We start from the raw sequence: 25,444 nt of genomic DNA, 5'->3' as shown, positions 1-25,444 counted from the left end.
ACATAGCAAGTCCATCTCCGTCGCGTTTATTGTGTCCGATGCATCTTTTCTTGCGTTTTGTACCATTGGAAGATTCTTAGACCGATGGGCGGTTGAGATGGTTACGTAATGTCAAACTATTTGACTTTATATCACTGTGGATTATAGTTTTTATATTGCTTTACGTCTTACATCCGCGTTAACTCTATATTGTCTAATTATTTAGTTAAATTGATATGTTTTATATTTGAGCCATTAATTTAGTTAATTTATTAAATTTTAATATATATAAATTTTAAAATATATAAACTGTTATATATATATTTTAACAATTTGTACACTCAGAAAAAAATCTGGTTGCATTAATTAGAATTTTGGTAGATTCAATCTGTATGTCTGTTGGAAAATGGACGAATCAGAATTTTTGTAGGAATTATCAGATGAATCTAGCTTCTTTTATCATAAAGTAAAGATTTATTAGTTTTTAACAATTAATATATTAAAAGTATTTACGATTATTAAATTGTGATACAAGCGATGAAGAGTTATAGAAAAATTTTGCACAAATTGTAATATTGTTACTGTCAAAATTGATAATACCAATGTAATCATTTTGCAATTATTTTTAATAGAAGTATTATAAAAATTGTGTATATTTTACTTTATCTACGATAAAAATAAGTATTGTTAATAATATCTATAAAATATATTCAGGCTTAAAAGATAGAAAGAATAAACTCTTCAAAAATATTATGTGATTTCATATTATGTGATTTTATCCTTGAAAAAATATGTATATAATTCATGTAAATAATTCAATAAAATAATAATTTCTAAAATATATTTTTATATTTTTTTGCTTCGTGAATTTATTTTTACAGCAATATAACTTTTAACCAAATGATTAAATCGAAACGAAACTTTTTCGGGATGAAAATTGAGACTATAATCAATGCTAAAGCTATTTAATAACTTTACTTAGATACTTTGCAAGATAGGTAAAAATTAAAATCAGTCGATCGATTACGATTGTACATGTGATTGAAATTCGACGAATTTGATTTTGCTAAAGCTATGATATTTTGTTTTAAACGTAATAAAATGGTACTGCTTATTTATTATTATGAGGATTTTGTATATTATTGTATTGAAATATTTAATATGGATATTAACTGTCACATATACAACTGTCGCGGATAAAGTTTAATTAAATAAACTATATGACGCAAACAAAGATTCAGTCTAGAGTGAATCAGTGTATTATAACTGAAAAACAATATATACTCACTGATTACAAGCAGTTATAAGTAGCATAATAAGCATTGATTACAGTAATAATACACTGATTCACTTTTAGGGAGTATCATAATGAAATTTATTATTATTTTAACTTTGTGTGTGTGTATTTTTAAGAACGAGACGTTCCGTTCAAGACTATAAAAACTTTAATTATTTTTAAATATTTTTTATTTTATTTTATGTATCAGTCAAACTCATGGTTGCAATAACTCAGTTAATAGATTGGAATCACACGATAGAAGCTTTGATTGGTTCTGATTATCGGTCGTCTTTGATTGGTGACTTTCAGATCATTGCGATTAAATTTTGTCGGGAATACGTACGCGAAGCTTTAACTCGAGCAGAACACTCGCAATGTTCTCTTACAAAATAGCCAACTGTGAAATTTCGGGTATACTCGGTCAAATATTGCGAGATCCGAATTGAAATTTCGAATAAATTAATTTAAATTGTTAAGACTTGTTAAATTGTTAAAACATTGACTTCTTTTGTTCCTGTTTTCGCATCGACGATCAAATAAATAATGTGGCTGTGATATCTCGAAGACGTGTCAATATTAAATTGTTTTTCTGGATTACAAAGATACAGTTTACACGCACGTAAGTATATCTCGAGTGTGATATATGTGAACTTATAAAAGCGATGTAATATTGAGGTCTACATATAATATATATTAATTATTGTGAAAGATAAAAAAGGCTGAATAATATTGTTCGTAAAAAAATAATACATAATCGAGATCGCAAAACGACTTCATATCGAGTAAAACGACACTTGCGATTATGGGTACCTGGCATCACGGTCTGCAAGATGTTCTTATGGAATCTGTTACAAAAGATTCGACAGAGAAAATACAACCTGAAGTGACTAATCATCTTGCTGACATCAATCAACACTTTTATGAATATTTGGTACGCGATATTTCTTTTTACAGATATTTGTACGAGATTGTTTACGCTTATTTCGAAATAATGTTTTACCTTGCATATTTTTTAATAAATCACAGATTTTATGTGAGCACACCCCTAACATGGTAGAGAACGAAAATCTGGGACAAGTACAAGTTTTGCTAAAACCGCTACAGATGGAATTGACAAAATCTATGACGAGTGTTCCAAAAGAAGATACAAGATTGTTAATGCAGTGTAAAGGGAGAAGCCAAGCGGCAATAAAAAAAATTAGGGCAATACAAAAAATTGTACACGGTAAAAATCAAAAAGATATTGGGCAGTGCTGTTACGGTGAATTTATTAGAGTAAATAAAAAATAAACCATTATTTAATTACATGTGTCTAGAATGATCAAACATTATCTTCAGACTTGTTAATGTTTATATATCGATAATTTGTGTTTACAGAGGATACATTAAAGAAAGTGACTAATAATGGACAAGAATTATCTGATAGAAAAGTCTTCTTAGTCGATGAGTTACTAATATTTTGTAAACCAATGAAAATAGATGTTATATTTACGTATTTTGATGAAAAAAATTTTACTTACCAAGATAAATTTCAATTGGAAGAGAAACTTTTTATTAGCAAAGTTGATATTATTGATAGAAAAGACATCGAAGGTAAAAAATGTTTATTTAAATTTTACTGCCATATCGTGTTAAATTTTCGTGCAATGCAAATGCATAATATTTATTTACAGAGTTAAAAAATGCTTTTGAAATTATATCGAGAGAACATCCTAGTGTTATTCTTATTGCTAAATCTGTTGAGGATAAAAACAATTGGATGAGGGTTTTAATGATGTTAAAATCAAGAAGTATGTTAGAAAGTTCTTTGTATAGTATTTTGGAAGAAGAAAAGAAATATCCATTAAGGCTGCCTCCTGCTCACATATATAAATTTGTTGAACAAGATAGCGAGGGGAATATTATTTTAGAGACCAGAGAAAATGATGTTCCATTGATTAAGGGTGCAACTTTGATAAAATTAGTAGAGAGATTGACTTATCATGTATATAGTGATCCAACTTTTATAAAGGCATTCCTTACTACTTACAGGTAAAGAACAGCATTGCATATTGTAACAAATTCTTATAAATACATATAACTTATTCGATATATATATATATATATATATATATATATATATATATATATAAATATAACAAATTGCTAATTTTTTATAATTTATTTTATAGAAGTTTTTGCTCACCTCAAGCATTATTGACATTATTGATAGAAAGATTTAACATACCAGATCCTTCGTTGTTTTATGGTAAAAAAGAAACATCTGTATGTAAAACGACGAAGAGAGAGGATTGGAAAGGATACAAAATAGAGTTCTGTCATCCGGTGCAGTTTAGAGTTTTTAATGTTTTAAGACATTGGGTTAGTAATACATATATATTTTTTCCATTTCCCTTGAATTTTTGCAATTTTTAAAACACCGTTTTTTCTAAAGTATTTACTGTTTTTGATTAGATCGATTATCATTTTCACGATTTCGAACGTGATGGAAAACTTTTAGAAACATTGCAATCATTTTTAAAAACGATAAATGACACATCTGTGACACAGAAATTGGTTAATTTATTATTAGAAATTGTAGAAAGAAAGCGCGAATCATCAAAACCTATCTCATTACATTTTAAGAATCATCCTCCAGCGATTAAATCGCATCTTAAAATTCCAGAAAATAATAAACACTACGGAATACTTACGGTATGATATTTTTTAACGTTGGGATTTTTTTAAGGAAAGTTATATTAGTCACTAAAACATTCATATTGAGAAATAAGTTTGATTATAGATACATCCTGTTGAATTTGCAAGACAATTAACATTATTGGAGTTTCAATTGTACAATGCAGTAAAGTCTGTTGAGTTAGTAGGATGTGTTTGGACAAAAGAAGACAAAAACAAAAGTTCACCGAATTTAATGAAAATGATAAGACACACGACAAATGTTAGATTTTTGATTTCAAATTATCACGAAAGTGTACCAAATACTGCAATAATTTTTATATTGCGTTATTTGATAGTTTACAAGATGGCTGGAGAAAATAATAGTGGAGGCTCAAAATTTTAAAGAGAGAGTAGCCATTGTATCACGTGCAATTGAAATAATGTTGGTGCTACAAGATCTCAAGAATTTTAATGGCGTTCTGGCGATTGTCGGTGCTTTGGATTCGGTTTCAATTTTTAGGCTAAAATTTACGTTTCAAGTATGTATAATAGGTAAAAAATGTTTTACAAATTTTGCGAAATTTCGAAGAATCAAAAGCATGTATGATTCATATATATATATTTACGCTTATATGTATATTTGTCAAAATTCTTTTATGTCAAACCATTCTCTCTTTAACATGTTTATTTTCATAGCAATTATCAGAAGAATTACGAGAGACTTTGGCAGAAGTGCGACAGATTAATAACAATTACGTTCAGAAATATAAAGAAATGTTACAATATGTCAATCCACCTTGTATACCATTCTTAAGTAAGTATCACAAACTGACAATGATTATTTTATGTGATTATTAAAAGATTTAAATGTTTTTTTCATTCTCAGGTGTATATTTGACTAATATTCTGCATATTGAAGAAAGAGATCCAGCCTATTTACCGGAACCTTATCAATTTTAATAAATGGCGAAAAGTGGTAGAAATAATTGATGAAATGCAGTTGTACCAAAATCATCCTTATTGTCTTTCTGTGGAGTCTAAAATAAGACAATATATTGAAAATATGTGCCCTTTTGATCCTGATATGTCAGATGAAAATATAGACACTTATCTATATAACGAAAGTTTAAAGATAGAGCCAAGAGGATGTGAAGCACCTATACAATTCGTAAATGTTCTATATATTTAAATCGTTATAAATAATTATTCTTTTTTTGTTCTTTTTTCAAAAAATATTGTTCCAACAGCGGCGTAAATGGCCTGAGATAAACTTAAAATCACCGTATGCTAGATATCATAATTTGTGTTGTGGATTGTTAAGAAGACGGACCTCAAATTAGCGAAAATTCGCATTCTCCTCTGGAAGCATCTCCAGCTTTTAAATTATTGGAAACATCGCCACAAACATCGCAATTTGCAAATATTTTATAAACATTAGCGACTACAGCATATCCAGCTTGTTGAGTATGCATCAATGCTTACTTTAATAATGATTACGACTGTAAACCTTTTCTCACGCATTGTAGAATGAGATTGTATCTTTAGGATTATTTAGTCCGTCATCATATGAAAGTTCCAGTAAAATGCCAACGCCGCCAGTTAACATACTTCTTACATAACTTTCAACATCTCTATCTTTAGGAAAAAGGAAAAGAGCAAATTCATTGGATGAATCATTGCAACAAGTAATATTCCAAGATTAACTTAAATTTTCTCATTTAATATTGAATTAATTTGCATCTGCCATTAATTCAATATTGAAGTATCTTTATAATACACATTTAAATTCTTTTTTCTATAATAACATATTTTTAATTATCAACATATTTTTAAATAGAATCCAGTTATTATATTTATTTATTACTTATTAAACATGATTTTATTAATATCATTTTACATTATATATATATTATACAATAATGTATTACATGGTATCAAATTCTTTGATATATATATATATATATATATATATATATATATATATACCTATATATATATATATAGTCTATAGGTTGTATAAAAAGTACCGGGACGTTGAAATATTTCGAAAACTAAGCAATTCAGAAAAAAATGTTTCAGATAAAAGTTGTAGGATTTCGAGAGATCTATTTACTGACGCTATGAGTTTAACCTTGGGTGGCGTCGCTAAGGTCAAAGCAAGGTTACCTAATTGTTAATTACAAATTACATATTTTTTCTTAAAAACAAGCGTGTGTTTTCTTTACATCAATTGATTACTCTCATTATTTTGTACATAAAAAGTATTAAGGTAAGATAATCAAAAGATGAATATTTTACTAGATATTTTATAGTTTACGTAAAATTAAGATATTATTTTAAGCATCATAACTCGAAAAGTACTCCATGAAAAAACACTTTATTTAGTATTTTGAAAAACCCTCGAGATGAGCTTCAAAAATATGCAATAAAAAATAGGGGATCCCATTAACAAAATTCTAGGTGACCTTGCTCTGACCTTGATGACGCCATCCACGATTAAACTCATAGCTCCAGTAAATAATCTTTTGAAATCCTACAACTTTCATCTGAAACATTTTTTCTGAAATGCTTAGTTTTCGAAATATTTCACCGTCCCTGTATTTTTATACACCCTGTGTGTATATATATATATATATATATATATATATATATATATATATTACGTATTCATACGTATAACATTATAAATATATTCTCTATATAATAACAATTGTAATAATTTCTAAAATAGTGTACGGCAATTTTTTCTAAAATAAAAAAAATATATCGTGTAAAATATTTTGTCATCATCTTATTCTTAGGTGTGAAGAAATGCGCGCCGTTATAACTAAAGAGTAGAATTTTGGAAACATGTCTTGGACTCTCAGATCTTTGCATGATATCAAATTTACAAATTGGTCTTATGTACTTGGTTAATAGTAATTATTGGTTTTATGTTTAGTTTTGATATTTTATTTTTTAATATTTTTTTATAAAAGTTATTTGTTGAGGTTTTGTGTTTTTAGAAAAATGATTTTTTGAGGGAAAATTACTGTAAATTATTTTTAAGGAATTTTTTTATTAAACATGCATATAAGGTAGAATAAATTTTATGTATTTGGCGTATTTTTTTTAATTTTGTAAAGTTTTTTTAAAGGTTTTTTTTTATTCCAATCTTTATATACTACATTATTTTCTTATGTGATTACTAATGAATCAATATATTATATATTTCATGAAAAATGGTGATAAATAACAGAATTCGCAATGTTTAAAAATTTATAAATAATTGCATTCAATATGTATAAAAATTTACAAAATACGTTGTAAAAATTCAAAAATTATATCTTGGACAATCAAATGGCTCATTATCGCCAACGGTCATACCACGTTGTAAAACACCAGTTCTCGTCCGATCACTGAAGTTAAGCAACGTTGGGCATGGTCAGTACTTAGATGGGTGACCGCTTGGGAACACCATGTACTGTTGGCACAATCTTTTCTTTTTGCTAATTTAAATATTATCAATGTTGAGATAATTTTTTTATTCCAACCCTTATATGCTATATTATTTTCTTATGTGATTACTATTGACTCAATAGATTGTATATACATTTCGTAAAAAATGGTGATAAAAACAGCAGCGTTTGAAAATTTATAGATCCCTCTAAAAAAATCTTACAAAGGCAAAAAAAATAGGTAGAGTAGATAAAAAATATTTATATACACCTTGTATGCATATTTAATAAAAAAATTCCGTTATTATTTCCTGTTAAATTCCCAGAACATTAAGATCAAATTGAAATTAAGAGGCAATGAATTGTTTCCGTATAAGAAAGAAAATAAAAGTAAATACATTATTATGATAAGAAAAAGACGTCAAAATATGGTACATTTTATGATATAGAATTATGATTAGAATTTCTTGCGTTATTATTATTATTTTTGTTTTTTTTCTTTTTTTCCTCTTTATATTATTTCTTCCTTTTTATATTATTTTTCTTTGTATTATCACTACTTTTGGGAGAAATCGTTGAAATAGATGAATAATTTTCGAACTTAGACTTGAGGAATCTTTTATCTTAATTTTATTATTGTATTTTAATCTGGACCTGTGTTTCGGCGAATTTAGAAAATTTTTAATTCTAACTATAACACATATCCGCAAGCAAATTCTATATTTTCTTCAATGAGTAAACGTTATGCATATTTTTATTACACATTTACTTTTTATTTTGTTTTATTTCTTATATTATATTATATTAATTATATGTATATTGTATTAACCAGTCAGAATTTAACTCTTGTCCACGAAGGCAAGAAATCCAAACACAAATTCAATTTCCAGATTGGAAGATGATCTAGTCAACATATCTTTAAAAAATAAAGAATTAAAATTATATCGAAATTATTAAAAACTTTGAGTTCATAACGCTTTTGGAATTAATATAATACTGTAAAATAATTGCATATACTTATAAAAATTTGTGTGTGTGTGTAAATAACTTCATAAATTTGAAAATAAATTATTTAAAAATATTACATCTTTCCGTGCACACATTTTTTTATTAGAATAATATTTTACCATTTATGTAATACTTACAAAATTATGAAATTTATATATTTTATAATATAATTTTGCACTATTTAGTTATATTTAGTTTTCCTTTTTATCTATTTTTATTATATTTATAAAAAACTTTGGACATTGATGGAATACCATAAATCTACAATTAGAGCCAATAAATTAAGATACAAACAGCGACGGATTATTTTCTTAGTAAAAAAAATAAAAGAATATGGAGAGAATACAACTTTTTAATTACTATAAAATGCATTTTAAAAATAATTAATTAAATATATCAAAAAGAAAGTTGATTTAATCATATATTAGTATTTTATTGTGTTTATTAACTGATAAGACACGTAGTCTGGTTTTACATTATTTTGATTTTCAAAGTTGTTTCCATATCATGCTTATTATGATATCGCTTGTCGAATGTTGGCATTTCTCGGTAGTATCTCAGAACGGCAAGAGAGAGGGAGAGAGAGGAATGAAATTAATGTACATATATTTTCAATATCAGTAATAATTTATAGTAATAAAGAGTTAATTATAATCTTAATTATTATCGAAGAACTAAATTCTGATTAGCTGACATCACAATATATGAGGTGAGTTATAACAAGACAGAATATACAACCGCTTTTAAAAAAATAAAATGTGTACATTGAATATGTCGAGAACAATGCAAATAATCTTAACACACATGCATAACCAACATAGTATTTTAATTCAAAGACAATCATTTTTCTCAAAATTGTTGTCTTTATAAAGATACTAGAGGAAAAAGATTTTAATTTTACATGTGTGTGTATTATTATATTATCTTAGAAATGAATTCAATTTAACTTAAAATCAAACACATAAAAAAGAAATTCTTTATTGTGCTAATATGATAAATCTAACTTAAATTAATATTATATATTTACTGAAATATGTAAAAAATTATGATTTTTTTATCTAGCTAGATTTTTAAAATAAAAGGTTATGTACATATTTCTTATATACTGTCTCTTTTTCATACATAATAAAACAGTAATTAAAGAAAATTTATTATTATAATTATAATTATGTAATATGAAAACTTGTGTAAAATATATAATGTGTTAAATCATGATAAATTTGAAAACTGATTACCTAAAAACGATACATTTCATTTTTTCATATTTTTATTAGAATAATATTCCATCATTTAAGGAATACAAAAAAAAACGTTATTATATAATATATTACATGACGAATTGCGAAATTCATGTTAGTTGAATTTTTCTTTCGAAACCTATTTTTTAATCTATTTATATGTATAATAAAGTTTGTATATATATAATATTGTATATATGTATAATAATATATAAATATTATATGTATATATGTATTATATGTATATGTACAATATGTATAAAAATATTGTATATATATGTATAATAATATGTATAATAAAGTTTTTCAAAAATAATTACTTTCAAAATAAAATATATATGTTGAGGATTAATTTAATTAAATATTGTGTTTATTGACTATATATAAAACGTTTATTAAACCTGACCTATTATGACCTGAACTATTATGATTTTAAACGTCATTTTATTGACATGTTTATTATAACATCAAGCGTTGTTATTTCTCGGTAGATTCTCAGAACATTAAGAGCAAGTTGATATAGATAGAAAGAAATTTGAAAAGAAAAAAGTGGCATGGCGTTCCTGAAAGTGTTAAGTTGCAGTCTAATATTTATTATCGCGGCGGCTCTTTTTATTGATGAACATATGACCATACCAAAACTCGACATATTATATCCACAACATTATAACATCAACTTTGTACTAAATATCAGCTACGATGTCTTCCATGGCGAATATAATGTTAGCATTTATATTCCTTATAAAACGCAAAATATATACGTTTACACAGAAAATCTAACTATAACTCGAGTTAGGGTAAAAAACGATGCACAAATAACTAAAGAAAGTGAAGAAGAAGCTTTTGCCCATAGCACTGATGAATTTATCTATAACAATGAAACATGTATAACTACCATTTCTTTCCCGTACAATTTATCGTTAGGATTTTACACTCTGAATATGAAATTTATGGGACTTTTAGCTAAAAATGGAGGATTCAGAACTTACATGAATCAACAAAATGATAGAATGTGAGTAATCTTTAAATGTTAAATATTTAGGTCTTAATTACATTAATTTCTTGTTTCAATTCTTTACAAAGTATTTGTATTATTATCAAGGCATGGTCTTAATATATGTATATGTGTATGTTTTAATAAATTATTACTTAAACATAGTTTTTTCTCTCTTACAGTTCGTAGAAAGTTGTCTGATAAATAATAAATTCTGTAAAAGCATTTTTATATTGTACAATTGTAATATAAAACATGTTACTACTATTTTTTAAACAGTGTGTTAAGATGTATTTTTTTCTCGTTTTCTGTCCCTTTTTTCTGTTTTTTCTATTTTTCCTTTTAATTTTTAAGATTTCAGCAATAACTGAAAATTTTTTGTATTACTTAAAATATACTGTTATATATGCTAGGTGGTTAGCCGCAACGCATTATTACAAATTTGCGACTCGAAAATTATTTCCACTTTTAAAGGACACTTTACGTGCTAGTTATAGCATTTCTATACAACATCATGAAAACTTCATGGCTTTATCAAATATGCCTAAGATATGGAAGGATATAAAAGTGGATGGAAATAATATGCAATGGACACGCTTCCAAACTACTCCCGTAATGCCCGTTTATTTCATAGCGGCGGGTGTGTTTAATCTCTCCTTTACTACAAGTTGGAATACCAAATTGTTGTGCAGAAAAGACATATGGCCATATATGACATTTGCATACAATGTTGCTCAAAATATTGCGCGGTTTTTGCCGCAAATCAGGAAAATTCGAGAAACTAATCACATCGCGATTCCGGAGTTGCTCGATGCAGAAGAGATAATATTGGGATTTGTTCTTTATAGGTAAATATTTTTTGATATAAGTAAATATATTTAAAGACAAATGTCAACATACATAAAGAAATAATACTTTTTCTCGCTACTCAATATTATAGAATACAAATTTATATATCTTTTTATATTTTTTTATAGTCCCAATAAATAATATTAACAATAATAATAATAATAATAATGTATTACAATTTAACATGTAGAGTAATTTGCGTATGTATGCTCTTTTTGTATTAAACATATATGATATATTACTTCTAGTTAAAGCAATTATACATTTCTTCTTTTTTATCTATTTAATTTAATCATTCAATTTATCTATAATATAACTAATTTTCATATATATATAACATATTTATAACAAGCGTTCTCGTCTTTATTGTAATATTTGCGAATTATTATTAGAGAAGGAGATGTTATCTTTAATGAAGAAACAGATGCTGAGATTCGCAAAATTGAAATAGCGCGAGTAATAGGATATAAGGGGGTACACGAATGGCTTTATAATGCAATTGATCCATATAAGTGGGAACCCTGGTTAAGCAAAGGCTTTGCTACATTATTTGGAATTTACGCCGTCGATCAGGTTATTTTATATTTGGCATTAATTATTTCAATCACACACATATAATCAGAATAATGTAAAAATATTCAGACTTCTATATACAGAATTTAAAATATTCTTAAACCTTTTTTTGGGTTAAAACTGTTTGTTTATCATTTAATATATACTAACATAAGTTACATCGGAATTGTATTTCTAAAATTTCTAATCTATCTACGATAACGCAGGCTTGCGAAATTTTAGGTTTGGTTAATTACAAAAAGCAGAGTTGGTGAATCTGATAGACTTTTTGACGCGAATCTGACTGCAGAATTTTTCCAGAACGTCAGATTTTTGAGTAATTTATAGTTAAATAGTCTAAAATGCAATTTTGGCAAATTTAATGAACTTATTATGGAAAAACCTAATTTTTATGAAATACCAATGACATCGTATAATATTATTTTTCATCATTCAAATCCATTTTCGATTACTTTCGCACAATTTTTTTTCGCTGAGATATACAAATATGAAATAATAAGAAAATTTTTTAACTAACCGAACCTAAAATTTCGCAGGTCCGTGCAATTAGCTACAATTTACCACAAAAGCAATATTAAATTTAAATATCATAATTTATATATATTGATATATATGCTTTTAAATAATTTTAAAAATACATAATTTGATTAAATGTCTAAAATATAATTAAATATCATTAGATATTTTAAAATTTCTTTAAATTTAATAAGAAAAATACAATAGCGAATATGTGTATATTTTTTCAAATATATTGCAACAGTTTGAATATATGTTGATAATTTGTGTGAGCATTTGTTTTGATTAAATATTTAGACTTAAATATTTAGATTATTTATTTAGATTAAAATTTTTACGCGTCCAGATATTCCCAGATTTTCGGATACAAGATTTCTTTGTGGTTCAAATGCAACATGATTTTCTTCATTGGAGCACTAAGGATACATGGCCACTTATCAAATCAGAATTCAATAGCTCTTTTGAAGTACCTCGTTTCATCAAAGGTATCAATATCAAGCAAATAATTAATTATTGATAGATTGATTCTTTAATGATGCATATAAAAACATTATAATAAAAAAATAAACTAACTTGTTTTACATGTAAGTTAGTTATTTTATATAATTTATTTATATATTACTGTTTACATAAATATTAATATTTACCAAAAAAATAAAATAAACTTTTGTTTATCATTTTGCTTATCACAAAGAAATTATGTCTATAAATTTACATATATCCAAGTGATGTATACCAAATTTATTTCATTCACACTTTACTTTTACTTTATAATGTCAATTTTTGTAGCAAGCCTTATGCTCTACACGTTGCAAGCTTTCTCAGAAAATGTTTTCAGGAAAAGTATTATAACATATTTAAATAATTGGTGAGTAATACAAATCAGAACATAATTATATTATAAATTTAAGTTTATATTTTTAAATGATTTTTTAATATTTCCTTTTTTATAATTATATTTTGCTTTGTTTAATAATTTTTGAAATTTATTTCGGTATACTTCTCGACCTTCTTTCCTATTCCTTTTTCCATTTTCGTGTTTCTAAATTTATTGATATTTAATTTTTACTAGTAAATTCAAAACTTGTTAATTTTACTTTTGTTAATTTTTACTTCTTATCTTATTATTATGTTTGTACTTATTATTATTTTGATTTTCTTTTCAATTTATCTCTATTATTTTAATTTTCGTCTTCTTTTAATTTTCCTTAACTTCTTCTTTTATCTGTATTTCCACTTTAATTCTTGTTTTTTACATTTTCCCATATGTTCTCTACTCGTGCCTTTTAATTCTTTTTATTTAAATATTTTTTTATTTCTTTTCTGTGACACATTTGTCTTTTTTAATTACTATTCTATTTATTTTTTTCTGTCATTTTTCTGTCAATTTATTATTATTCCAATTCCTATCTGATATAATTTACACTATTATCACTACTGCTCTTCCTTTTCACTTCGATCTTTAAAAATTTTAATTGCGTTACAATATTTTTCTTAAGATATTTTCTTTTATTAATTTTTTCATCATTTATTTGTTTGGATTTTTAGCTACACAAGCAGTAGTAGTTTCTGGAACGGAATGCAAACTATCATGCAAGAATCATCTTCCAAAATGAAATATAAATTAGAAGACAAAATAACTAATTGGACACAGCTAAATTATTATCCTGTGATAAATGTGGAAAGAAATTATGATAAAAACAGTTTGAATATATCGGTACAAGATTTTAATGTAGATATATGGATATTGAATGAATATATAGATATGAGTATTGTTACGGAGACCCATTTGAAAAATATTTCGATTGACGTGTGGCTAGTACCACATATTTCACATATTATTACAGATCTCAAGAACGAGAATGACTCTTTATTGGTCAATTCACAAAGTGGTAAATATTTATGATAAATTTATTATACTTTTAGATACGTAGCTTATTTTTAGATATGCTGCACTTTGCAAATTTATACTTTTTCTTAAAAATAATTACGTGTTTTTTTATATTACATAAATTCATTGTCTCATTATTCTATGCGTAGAAGTATTTAGGTAATCAAAAAATAAATATTTTAAGAGATACTTTATAGTTTTTGTTTAAAATTTTGTTAACTTAAAGTATAAAATATTTCGTAAACTATTCAATTTTTTACTATCTTACTTTTACAATTTTTTACAGGGAATATTGTAAGAAATTGATTTTATACAAAAATTATATATAGAATAGTTTCATTTCAAAAGAATTAGGTTGACTTTGGCTTTTACATCCAAGCTCCATATAAAGTCTTGATATTCTTAACTTCATTCCCTTTCGAAACTCTACAACTTTTATTTGAAAATTTTTTTCCAAAACGCCTGTTTTCGAGTTATTACTGTGTAAAAGTTAAAGTGGGACACTGTATATGTATAATTCAATATAATTCAACATAATTCAATTTATGTTATTTAAATTATAAAAGAAGCAAACCTTTTTATATTAGTTAGAGAACTTTTTTTAGGTCCAACTATGCTCAAAATTATTCAATATTTAAAAATTTAATTATTGGATAGTTTAATTATTATATTTAACTAAATATGATAATTTGTAATTTGCTACACATACATATGTATAAATTAGCTATTTTTATATCTGATTATTTCTATTTGATAAATTAGGTCTACATATAATGTACTGTTATTATAATAAAATTTTACTATATAATCTAAAGATTGTACAATCTAAAGATTGTGTGTACATACATTAAAACGTTACACACAATAAAATATATGGTATAATTTGATTATCAAATTTGATTATCATCAATGTAGTCAAAATTTAAGTTGATATAACGTTTTTAGTACATTAATTTATCAGCGTGACATAATTTAATATTCAATCCACAATTTGTTTTTTATAATAATTGCAAATTTTTAATACATAATTTCTAATACACTTTTTATAAGAATATAGAAAGATATTTCAAATTATTACTTGACAAAAATGAAATTTAAAAAGAATTTAATTTATTTCATTGATAGAATTTATTTACAATACAATAGGATGTTATCGCGTCAATTATGATGCCAAGAATTGGAATAGACTTTCGCACTACCTGAACTCCAAATTCTTTGGAAAAATACATGTTCTTGATCGTGCTAAAATCATCGACGACGCATTTCACTTTCTGATGACAGGCCGACTAAATTCTACTGTATTCGTGGATATTTCTCACTACCTGTGGCAAGATACAGATTATATCGCATGGTATCCTATGTTCAAAAACTTGGAATATATCTCGGGTTTCTTTGCATATCCAGAAAGCGCATATAGTCCTATAAAGGTATAAATAATATCAGCTTTTGTAAATAAAAAAACGTGCGTTTTATGTTAAATAATTTATATATTTATATTAACAATATACACAACACATTTATGACTTAAAATTAATAAATTTCGATGAATTATAGATGAGTATACATAATATTTAACTCTCTAAGATTCACGAAACAACTTCCGCTTTTAAATTTTTATAAAACATTAATATTAAATTGTATTATTTAAATGTATTATTTAGTACTATAATTACGCATTTATTACTATGTTTTTAACCTTATAAAAATATTGTTGTATTATTTGCATTTTAAATAATAGCATATGCATGTGCACAAACTATATCAATTCTTCTATAATATGTAAATAATTATATACATTTTAATGTATTATATATAAATTTTAAAATATATACATGTTTATATGTTGCTTAACAATTTGTAGAAAGAAATGATAAAATCATTGAGTAAGATGTTATGGGAAATAAAATATCCGGATTTTAGACCGGATAGAATCATTCAAGGGAACATTTTCACTAAATGTTTGAGGCAAGAGGCTGCAAGATGGTTATGCATTTTAAGTCATGATTATTGCTTTTCAATAGCTTTACATGAATTAAGGTTATATCTTTTAAGTGATAACAAATCTTCATCACACAAGTAATTACGGTTTGCCAGTTAACTTTTAATTACGATCATTTAATATAATAAAAACATTTGCTCTTGTAGCGTTGTGAAACATTTGATAATTTATGCGATTAAGAGATATAAATAAAAATAAAGATTATAAATTCTAATAATTTATTTTTATTTCATTTTGAATATCGTAGAATTTGGATGGGATGGAAAGAATGGACATTTTGCAATGGTTTGAAGACAGCGGGAAACGATACTTGGATGCACGTGTATGATATATATTTGAAAGAATCAGATAATAGTATTTTAAAATTTTTAACTTGTTCCAAAGATCCTTCAATCATTCTCCAGTATATAAATATAATGACTAATATGACAATAACTATGGATTATATAAACAGTTATTTTGTTATTGTTACGAGACATGCAAGGACTGGATTATTTAATTTCTACAATTTATATAATACAAAACCGAAGTAATGACTACTTTTTTATAAATATGTAATATTTATGCAATAATAAAGATTTGACCCATTTTCTAATTATATAAATCTATTATTTTGTTTTTATAGAGAAATCAGCTATATTACAGCATTAACTATATTCATTAACCACGTATATTCTAAACAACAAATAGATGAGGTAAATTTTATAAATTTATATGTAGACTCGTATACATATGTACATGCACATGTATATAAAATAAAACTGTTTATTAATATCTTGTTTTGAATCTCAATTATCAATATATATATATTGTATCTAACAATAAGTATTTTTTACATTTATCTGTTATATCTAAATAAATATATCTTATAGATTTATCTGTTGTATGTTATATATGTATATTTTTACATTATAAAGTAAAATTAACATTTACATTGTTGTCTAAAAAAAAATAATTTATTTTAGATAAAGAAATACATAGCTGTTTTCAGGTACCATACGAATCCAAATTTAATGATTAATTATGAATATTATGAAAACGGTAACATGGTAAATTTTGGAAATTTAAATATACATATTTAGTTGCAAATTTCTTATTATTAAGTTTATTTATGTATTTATTTTTATATCAAATAACTATCTTATGCCAATTACGTTAATAACCAAAAATTATGATTGACTTCCATAGTGTGAAAAGAAATTATTGTTGAAATAAATATTAAAATAATTCGTTTTAGGTAAAGAAATATTTGCCACTTACAATGAATATGATAATAATGTATGTAAATCGCAAGTTGAAACTACGTTGGCATCAAGTAAAAACTCAAGTGTACGAATATCGATATTTATGAAAGACTTTAAAGATATATTTATAAAATATTTGGCTGATTAGTGAATGAAACCAGGAAAAGATAACGAAATGTAATGCATACACATATTTACTTTTAATATATGGTTAGTTTTTGGATATATGGATAGTATTTTCATTTATTCATTTTGTTTAAAAATATACATTCACGAACGAGAAATACATATACAATAACGACAACAAAGCGGTTGAGTTATAATACAATAAAAAGTTGATGAGTTCCATTTAAATATTGATAATAAGCATCATCACGTTTTCTGTTTTTTGGAAATGTTTTATGCAGTTTTTTTACAATATTTTTATTTTTTAAAGTATTGTATGATAATGTAAAAAAATGCTTCTTTTAAGATGAAAGTGTTTATATAACATTTGATATATGTTTATATAATGCACATATGAAGTATTTCATAATTATAATACAAATGTTATAAAACATAAGATAACATTTAATAACTAGATACTAATCATAAATTCAAAGAGTTAATGATTGATGATAATTATAAATATTTATTGAGAAAAGTATGAAACACAACGTGCCCGATGGATGTAACTTTATTGTACTCTACATAAGAAAAAAATAATATAATATATTGAACGTGTGTAAAATAATATAATATACTGAACGAGTGTTAAATAATCATTACAACAGAAGTAACAGAATGATTTCGACTGAATAATGCAAATGGTAGAGAACTACACATGCGACAATATACAAGAAGGAACTGGAAAAGTGCAATCATATTTATACATAACTATAATAGCGTAGTGGTGGTAAAAAATAAATATCTAATAATTTTTTGTGATAATTATAATGGGTCGAAAAAAAGAAGAGAGAAAAAATGAACAAGTGGATGATATACAAATTAGAATCAAATGATAAATAAATAGAAATAAAATATCAGATGTTCTGTACTGAATTAGATTCAACAAATTAATTTGGACTTAACTTAATTTCTTTGACGATTTTAGAGTTTAAAATTTTTGTTTGATGAAGTCAGATTAAATTCAATACAGATGATACTGATTATTTTATTTGAAAATTTAGAGCAAATTACATGTTTTAATTTTTCTAATTAATACATTGACTTTTTAATATGAAAAGCCATTTATTCTTGTAATTCGAAGACATCTAAGGCTTCCAAGTTCTATATTGATGCCAAACATTTATCATGCTTGCAGCACGCAAGATATCATTGGCATATCATAATATACGTATAATATATATGCTGCAAATATTAAAACCAAGTAATTTGACAAGTAATTTGATGTCTCTAATAACAAATGAATTAACAATAAAGTTTATATTAAAATTAACAAAAAGCTTAATGTTATACGTTTAGTAATGTTATATATTCGAATTAGTATGAAATAATTATTCATTATCTATTAGATATAAATGTATGTGTGTATGAATAAACTGTAATATGAAAAATTTAATGAACACAACAGAATAGGTTATTTATAATCTTCTACATTTTCCTTCTATCCATAGATATGTTATCTTAGTGTTCATGCAACACCTGATCAAAATACGGCATATAATGTTATAAAATTTGTTTCTTTCTCGGGACTTATTTCTTACTCTATTAAGCCCTATTTATTTTATTATAAAGTAAAGATTTATTAGTTTTAAACAATCAATATTTTTGTTCGAAGTATCGTCTTATGAGGCGATTCCCGTGGCGACATCCGAAGGACTCGGAACAAAAGACCTTACGCATACCCCTTCGCACACATGTCTTTTCGTTACACATGTCCCTTTGGTCACATATGTTTTCTCTACCACGTCAGTCTTGTCTTGTACCGTGGACACGCTCACATCGTGCCGTCTACTAATAAAGCAACGATTACGGAATCTCGGCATATTTAATCTCATTCCACTCCCTGTATATTGTCCCTGCATCGCGGCCTCATCTTCATATTAACAGGTTATGGGCCCAGGCTTTATCGCAATCAAGGGACAAATTAATTAACAGGCAGTAGACGCCAGACAAAGAGGAAACATGGCGTCATCGTCCGCAAAGATCGAGTTGCTTAACAAAGAAAATTTCGACACGTGGAAAATCCAAATGGAGGCGCTTCTCATCAAAAACGATGCGTGGAATTATGTGAACGGAAATACAGTCAAACCGGAACTTATCGCCGGGAGCCAGGAGTCTGCTATAGAAGTGAGAAAATGGGAAACGGCAGATCAGAAGGCCAAGTCCGACATAATTCTTTCAATAAGCCCGACTGAATTAAAACAGGTGAAAGGCTGCGGTACATCGAGAGAAGTTTGGAATAAGCTTTCGTCAATTTATCAATCCAAAGGTCCTGCCAGAAAAGCCACACTGTTAAAGCAGTTAACGGTACAGCGAATGGGAGACGACGAAGACGTTCGCGAATATTTGTGCAAGTTTTTCGATACAGTAGACAAGCTCAGTGACATGGAAGTGAATATCAATCCCGATTTGTTAACAGTGATGTTACTGTATAGTCTTCCACAGAATTTCGAAAACTTTAGATGTGCTATCGAATCGCGCGACGAATTGCCCACGCCGGAAACGCTTCGCATCAAGATCATAGAAGAACACGACGCCAGGAAGAACGACGCACGTGCCAGGGCGCCATGATCGCCAGACGCTTCGATAAAAATAGGGGCATGAAAAGCAAAAAGGAAAATACATCGCAGAAGAAACCTTTCAAATTTAAATGTCATCGATGTGGAAAAATCGGACACAAGGCATCCGATTGTTATTCGAGAATAGAGGGAGATAAAGCGTCTAAAGGGAGCTCCGAAAAAGGAAAGATGGCTGACGACGTGTGTGTCTTCGCATGTGCACCAATGAAGATCCTGGATGAAGCGGAAGTGTTCCAGGCGAAGGAAGCTACCCAAGACAAACCATGGTGTTTAGATAGCGGATGTACCTCTCATTTATGTAGCGATTCGGATATGTTTACGCATCTTGCAAAGATCAAGGATAACAAGTTAAATCTTGCAAATAATTCGTCAACGATGATAACCGGAAAAGGAACTGTACGTCTCGAAGCGGAAGTCGATGGTAATTCTAAACATGTTAATTTGAAAAATACTCTACACGTGCCCGATCTGCGCACAAATCTATTGTCGGTAAGCAAGATTACCGACGGAGGATTCAAAGTTATCTTTGAAAAGAAATCGGCAAGGATTATCGACCGTGACGGAGTCACAAGACTCGCGGCTAATCGTATCGACGGACTGTATTATCTACAGGAAGGTAGACATGATTGCCGGGCTGCGGGTGTAAATAAATTCGACCGAACCTTCACTGAATCATCAACGGAAATATGGCACCGCAAGATGGGTCATCTTAATGTAGGAGATCTTTTAACGTGCAGCCACGAAGGAATCGTACGCGGTATGAAAATCGTAGACGCCGAACGCGATTTCAAGTGTGAAATATGTATTCGCGGTAAGATGACGAAGACTACATTCCCAAGGAAATCAAACAGGAAGACTGAACTCTTGGAATTAATACATTCAGATGTATGCGGCCCCATGAAGGCTGAATCGATTGGAAAGTCAAGATATTTTGTGACTTTTATTGATGATCATTCGCGATGGTGTGTGGTTCGAATGCTCAAAAGCAAAAACGAAGTATTTAACGCCTTCAAGGAATTCAAGGCATTAGTCGAAAATCAGACCGGACGCAGGATCAAGTGCTTGCAATCGGACAATGGCAAGGAATACGTCAATCGGGAGTTCGACGATTTTTTAAAGAGAGAAGGAATCAGACGCAGACTGACGGTGACACACACTCCGGAACAGAATGGAGTTGCAGAGAGGAAGAATAGGACCCTCGTTGAAATGGCCCGATGTCTGCTGATTCAATCGAATCTCTCACCATCATTCTGGGGAGAGGCCATTAATACGGCAAATTACATACGCAACAGATGCCCGACTAGTAGTCTCGGCGGAAAAATCCCGCACGAAAAATGGGCAGGCGACACGCCGAGCGTCGGATACTTTCAAGATTTTGGCTGCTCAGTGCATTTCCTGGATAGAAATCCGAACAAGGGAAAATTCCAGTCACGATCCAAAAAGGGGATCTTCGTCGGATACGCTGAGAACTCTAAGGCATATAGGATATGGATTCCGGACGAACACCGAATAGACATTACGAGAGACGTAGAATTCATGGAAGTGCCGGAATCATCGAGCCAAAAAGACAACGAACGCTATCTTGACAAAGAACTCACCAACGATCGAACAGAAGTCGAGTTTCCAATAGTAAGTGAAAGAAATGAAGACCGGGAAGACGACGTTGATGACACGATCGAGGGCGACCATTCTGTTGAAGACCGGGAGGCTCAAGCTCCCGACTTACAGATTGAAGCAAGAAGAGGACGTGGAAGACCTCGAAGAGTGATGACCGGATTCAGGGGAAGACCCAAGAAACAGTATCAAGTTACAGGCAACTACGCTGAAGAAACAGAACTCACTATGACCGATGAAGCAGACGATGCTGACGAGACAGAATTCGCAGCGACCAACGAAACAGAGGATTTCGAGTTCTCGTATCTCACTGAAGTATCAATCAGCGAATGCTTGAAAGGGCCTGAAGCGGCTGAGTGGATCGACGCGATGGCTGTAGAAATGAAAGCTATCATCAGAAATGATACCTGGACGCTAGTGGATCGCCCCAAAGAGCGCGAGGTTATCGGCAGCCGCATCGTATTGCGTAATAAGATGAATCAAGACGGATCTCTAGAACGAAGAAAGGCTCGTATAGTTGCTCGTGGTTTTTCACAACGCCCCGGCATAGACTTCAATGAGACTTTTGCACCGGTCGCACGTATCAGTTCAATTCGCATCATATCTGCTCTGGCGGTTCAACACAACTTGAAGATACACCAGCTGGACATCACGACGGCATATCTATATGGGGAACTTGAAGAACAGGTTTACATGGAAGTTCCAAAATTTTTTGTTCAGATTCTAGAGAGAATAATTGCCTCCGAGAAAGACAAAAGAATCGTCGAAAAGGCTGAAAACATGCTATGCAAGTTAAAGAATGGAGATAAGGTTTGTTTACTAAGAAAGGCTCTCTATGGACTCCGACAAGCCGGTCGTCGCTGGCATGTAAAATTGTCTCAGGAGATTAAAAATTTTGGATTAAAGCAATCTTCAGCCGACCCCTGCGTATTTTTCGCTGGAAAGGGCGAAGACATAATTATCGTCGCCGCGTATGTCGACGACATCCTGGTGGCTTCTCGAGATCCATCCAAAGTTGCCAAATTTACTAAATATCTTTCTAGCAAATTTCAGGTCAAGGATCTAGGAGAATTAAAATACTGTCTAGGCATCGAGTTTTCTCGAAGCAAAGACAACGTTACGATGATCCAGAGAGGATACATTAAAGATATTCTAAATCGATTCGGAATGGAGGACTCCAAGCCCGTAGCTACCCCGCTAGACAACAGTATCAAACTGAAGAAAAGCGAAAACTGCCCTGCGACACACCTACCATTTCGAGAATTAATCGGTATGTTAACGTACTTAGCTACCTGTACTAGACCCGATATCGCTTTTGCAGTGAGTCATCTCAGCCAGTTCAACAACTGTTTCGACGAGACGCATTGGAAAGCTGCGAAACGCGTATTGCGTTATTTGAGAGGAACTTCGAATGTTGGTCTATCCTTCAAAAGAACCAAGGAGCATCTCTCAGGTTACACGGACGCTGATTGGGCCAACAATTTAGACGATCGACGTTCCTACACAGGTTACGCGTTCTTGTTGAACGGATGTCCCGTATCTTGGGAATCCAGGAAGCAGAGGACCACAGCTCTTTCGTCGACTGAGGCCGAGTACATGGCCATTTCAGACACCGTGAAGGAAGCAGTATATCTTCGAAGGTTCATTGACGATCTTGGTTTTGAACTGCCGACAAAGTTAAAGATCTTCAATGACAATAATGGAGCTCGGAAATTGGCCGAAAATCCGGTATTTCACGCCAGAACCAAACATATCGATGTTCGTCATCACTATGTACGTGAAGTATTGCAAAGTGGAGCTCTGGAAATAGATTACACCCCTACGGAACTAATGGCGGCTGATGTTCTCACCAAGGGTCTCGCCAGACTGAAGCACGAGAAGTGTCTCGATCTTTTAGGTCTTAAACGCATTTGATTTTGTTTTTTTTTGGATAGGATATCGCACGCTCATCGAGGGGAAGTGTTCGAAGTATCGTCTTATGAGGCGATTCCCGTGGCGACATCCGAAGGACTCGGAACAAAAGACCTTACGCATACCCCTTCGCACACATGTCTTTTCGTTACACATGTCCCTTTGGTCACATATGTTTTCTCTACCACGTCAGTCTTGTCTTGTACCGTGGACACGCTCACATCGTGCCGTCTACTAATAAAGCAACGATTACGGAATCTCGGCATATTTAATCTCATTCCACTCCCTGTATATTGTCCCTGCATCGCGGCCTCATCTTCATATTAACAATTTTAAAAGTATTTACGATAATTAAATTGTGATACAAGCGATGAAGAGTTATAGAAAAATTGTGCACATATTGTAATATTGTTACTGTCAAAATTAATAATGCCAATGTAATCATTTTGCAATTATTTTTAATAGATATATTATAAAAATTGTGTATATTTTATTTTATCTACAATAAAAATATATTTTATTTTATTTCCGATAAGGATATGCATTGTTAATAATATGTATAAAAAATATTCAGACTTAAAAAATAGAAAAAATAAGCTTTTCAATAATATTATGTGATTTTGTCCTTGAAAAAGTATATAAAATAATTCAATGAAATAATAATAAATTAATAATAAACTTCTAAAATATATTTTTATATTTTTTTGCTTTATTTGTTTTTACAGCAATGTACATACAAAACGAAATGCTCAAAGTGCATCAATATGGGAAAAGAAGTTATAACTTTTAACCAAACGATTAAATCGGAACGAAACTTCTCGAGATGAAAATTGAGACTATAATCAAAGATAAAGCTATCTAATAACTTTACTTAGGTACTTTGCAGGATAGGTAAAATTAAAATCAATCGATCAATTACGATCGTACATGTGATTGAAATTCGACGAATTTGGTATTGCTAATGCTATTATATTTTGTTTTAAACGTGATAAAAGATGGTATGACTTATTTATTATTATGAGGAATTTGTACATTATTGTATTGAAATATTTAATATAAGTATAAAGTGTCAACCACATCTCGCGGATAAAGTTCAATTGAATAAGCAATATGACGCAAACAAAAAGTATACAAATATGATTCGTATACATTAGGAGTATGTGAAAACATATCTGTGAAAATTCTTTATACATGAAACCACAAACATTATTACATTTATTTAATTTTGAAAATTGTATCGATATGCACAATTGGTTATGTGAGAATATGTATCTCGTGAATGAAAAATTTAAACAATTTGAAACTATATTACAACGTAATAATATTACTACTGTATACGATGCTGTAAAAACGATACGCGAGAGTGATGTCTTTTTAATAGCGAATCATTAATCGATTGCGAATTATTAACACGTGCTGTAAATAATATTCTTTACGATGCGTGCAACAAATAATTATTTTTTCCATCTGTGATTTTTTCTTTTCTTTCATACGAATAAAAATAGTATAT

The 25,444-nt window shown here is 28.8% G+C and overlaps 3 protein-coding genes and 1 non-coding gene across 4 annotated transcripts; all 4 read left to right on the top strand.

Moving 5' to 3' along the window:
- Positions 1-1,619: 1,619 nt before the first annotated feature.
- Positions 1,620-2,821, top strand: LOC105253381. The gene is made up of 4 exons (XM_025407372.1): positions 1,620-1,877; positions 1,968-2,189; positions 2,285-2,533; positions 2,636-2,821. The coding sequence occupies exons 2-4, from the start codon at positions 2,061-2,063 to the stop codon at positions 2,645-2,647; spliced, it is 390 nt and encodes a 129-aa protein (XP_025263157.1). The 5' UTR covers positions 1,620-1,877; positions 1,968-2,060; the 3' UTR covers positions 2,648-2,821.
- LOC105255151 (protein son of sevenless) lies at positions 2,728-5,656 on the top strand. The gene is given in 10 exon segments (XM_025407369.1): positions 2,728-2,851; positions 2,965-3,289; positions 3,430-3,619; positions 3,713-3,952; positions 4,041-4,196; positions 4,273-4,455; positions 4,613-4,730; positions 4,803-4,857; positions 4,859-5,084; positions 5,164-5,656. Coding segments are annotated over 10 exon segments (1,710 nt in total). The 3' UTR covers positions 5,257-5,656.
- A 1,612-nt stretch (positions 5,657-7,268) lies between these two features.
- Positions 7,269-7,388, top strand: LOC112637504. Its single transcript, XR_003122585.1, has one exon. It is a non-coding gene; the product is annotated as a 5S ribosomal RNA (ribosomal RNA).
- A 1,608-nt stretch (positions 7,389-8,996) lies between these two features.
- On the top strand, positions 8,997-16,954 carry LOC105259360 (aminopeptidase N). The gene is made up of 10 exons (XM_025407368.1): positions 8,997-9,070; positions 10,091-10,611; positions 11,007-11,441; positions 11,835-12,015; positions 12,878-13,016; positions 13,321-13,399; positions 14,080-14,423; positions 15,569-15,849; positions 16,284-16,498; positions 16,669-16,954. The coding sequence occupies exons 2-10, from the start codon at positions 10,154-10,156 to the stop codon at positions 16,952-16,954; spliced, it is 2,418 nt and encodes an 805-aa protein (XP_025263153.1). The 5' UTR covers positions 8,997-9,070; positions 10,091-10,153.
- The last annotated feature ends 8,490 nt before the right edge of the window (positions 16,955-25,444 follow it).

Source organism: Camponotus floridanus, unplaced genomic scaffold (assembly GCF_003227725.1).
Source record: "Camponotus floridanus strain SB8 unplaced genomic scaffold, Cflo_v7.5 scaffold170, whole genome shotgun sequence".
NCBI classification, from domain to species: domain Eukaryota; kingdom Metazoa; phylum Arthropoda; class Insecta; order Hymenoptera; family Formicidae; genus Camponotus; species Camponotus floridanus.
Note: the sequence above shows the minus strand (reverse complement) of the source record. Positions and strands in the feature narration are given on the sequence as shown.

Bases quoted from the DNA above. Each gene is read 5' to 3' on its own strand.
- LOC105253381 (XM_025407372.1), top strand. From the start codon at position 2,061: ATGGGTACCTGGCATCACGGTCTGCAAGATGTTCTTATGGAATCTGTT. The intron at 2,190-2,284 runs GTACGCGATATT...AATAAATCACAG, and splicing joins AACACTTTTATGAATATTTG to ATTTTATGTGAGCACACCCC.
- LOC105259360 (XM_025407368.1), top strand. From the start codon at position 10,154: ATGGCGTTCCTGAAAGTGTTAAGTTGCAGTCTAATATTTATTATCGCG. The intron at 11,442-11,834 runs GTAAATATTTTT...AATTATTATTAG, and splicing joins TTGGGATTTGTTCTTTATAG to AGAAGGAGATGTTATCTTTA. The intron at 13,017-13,320 runs GTATCAATATCA...CAATTTTTGTAG, and splicing joins AGTACCTCGTTTCATCAAAG to CAAGCCTTATGCTCTACACG.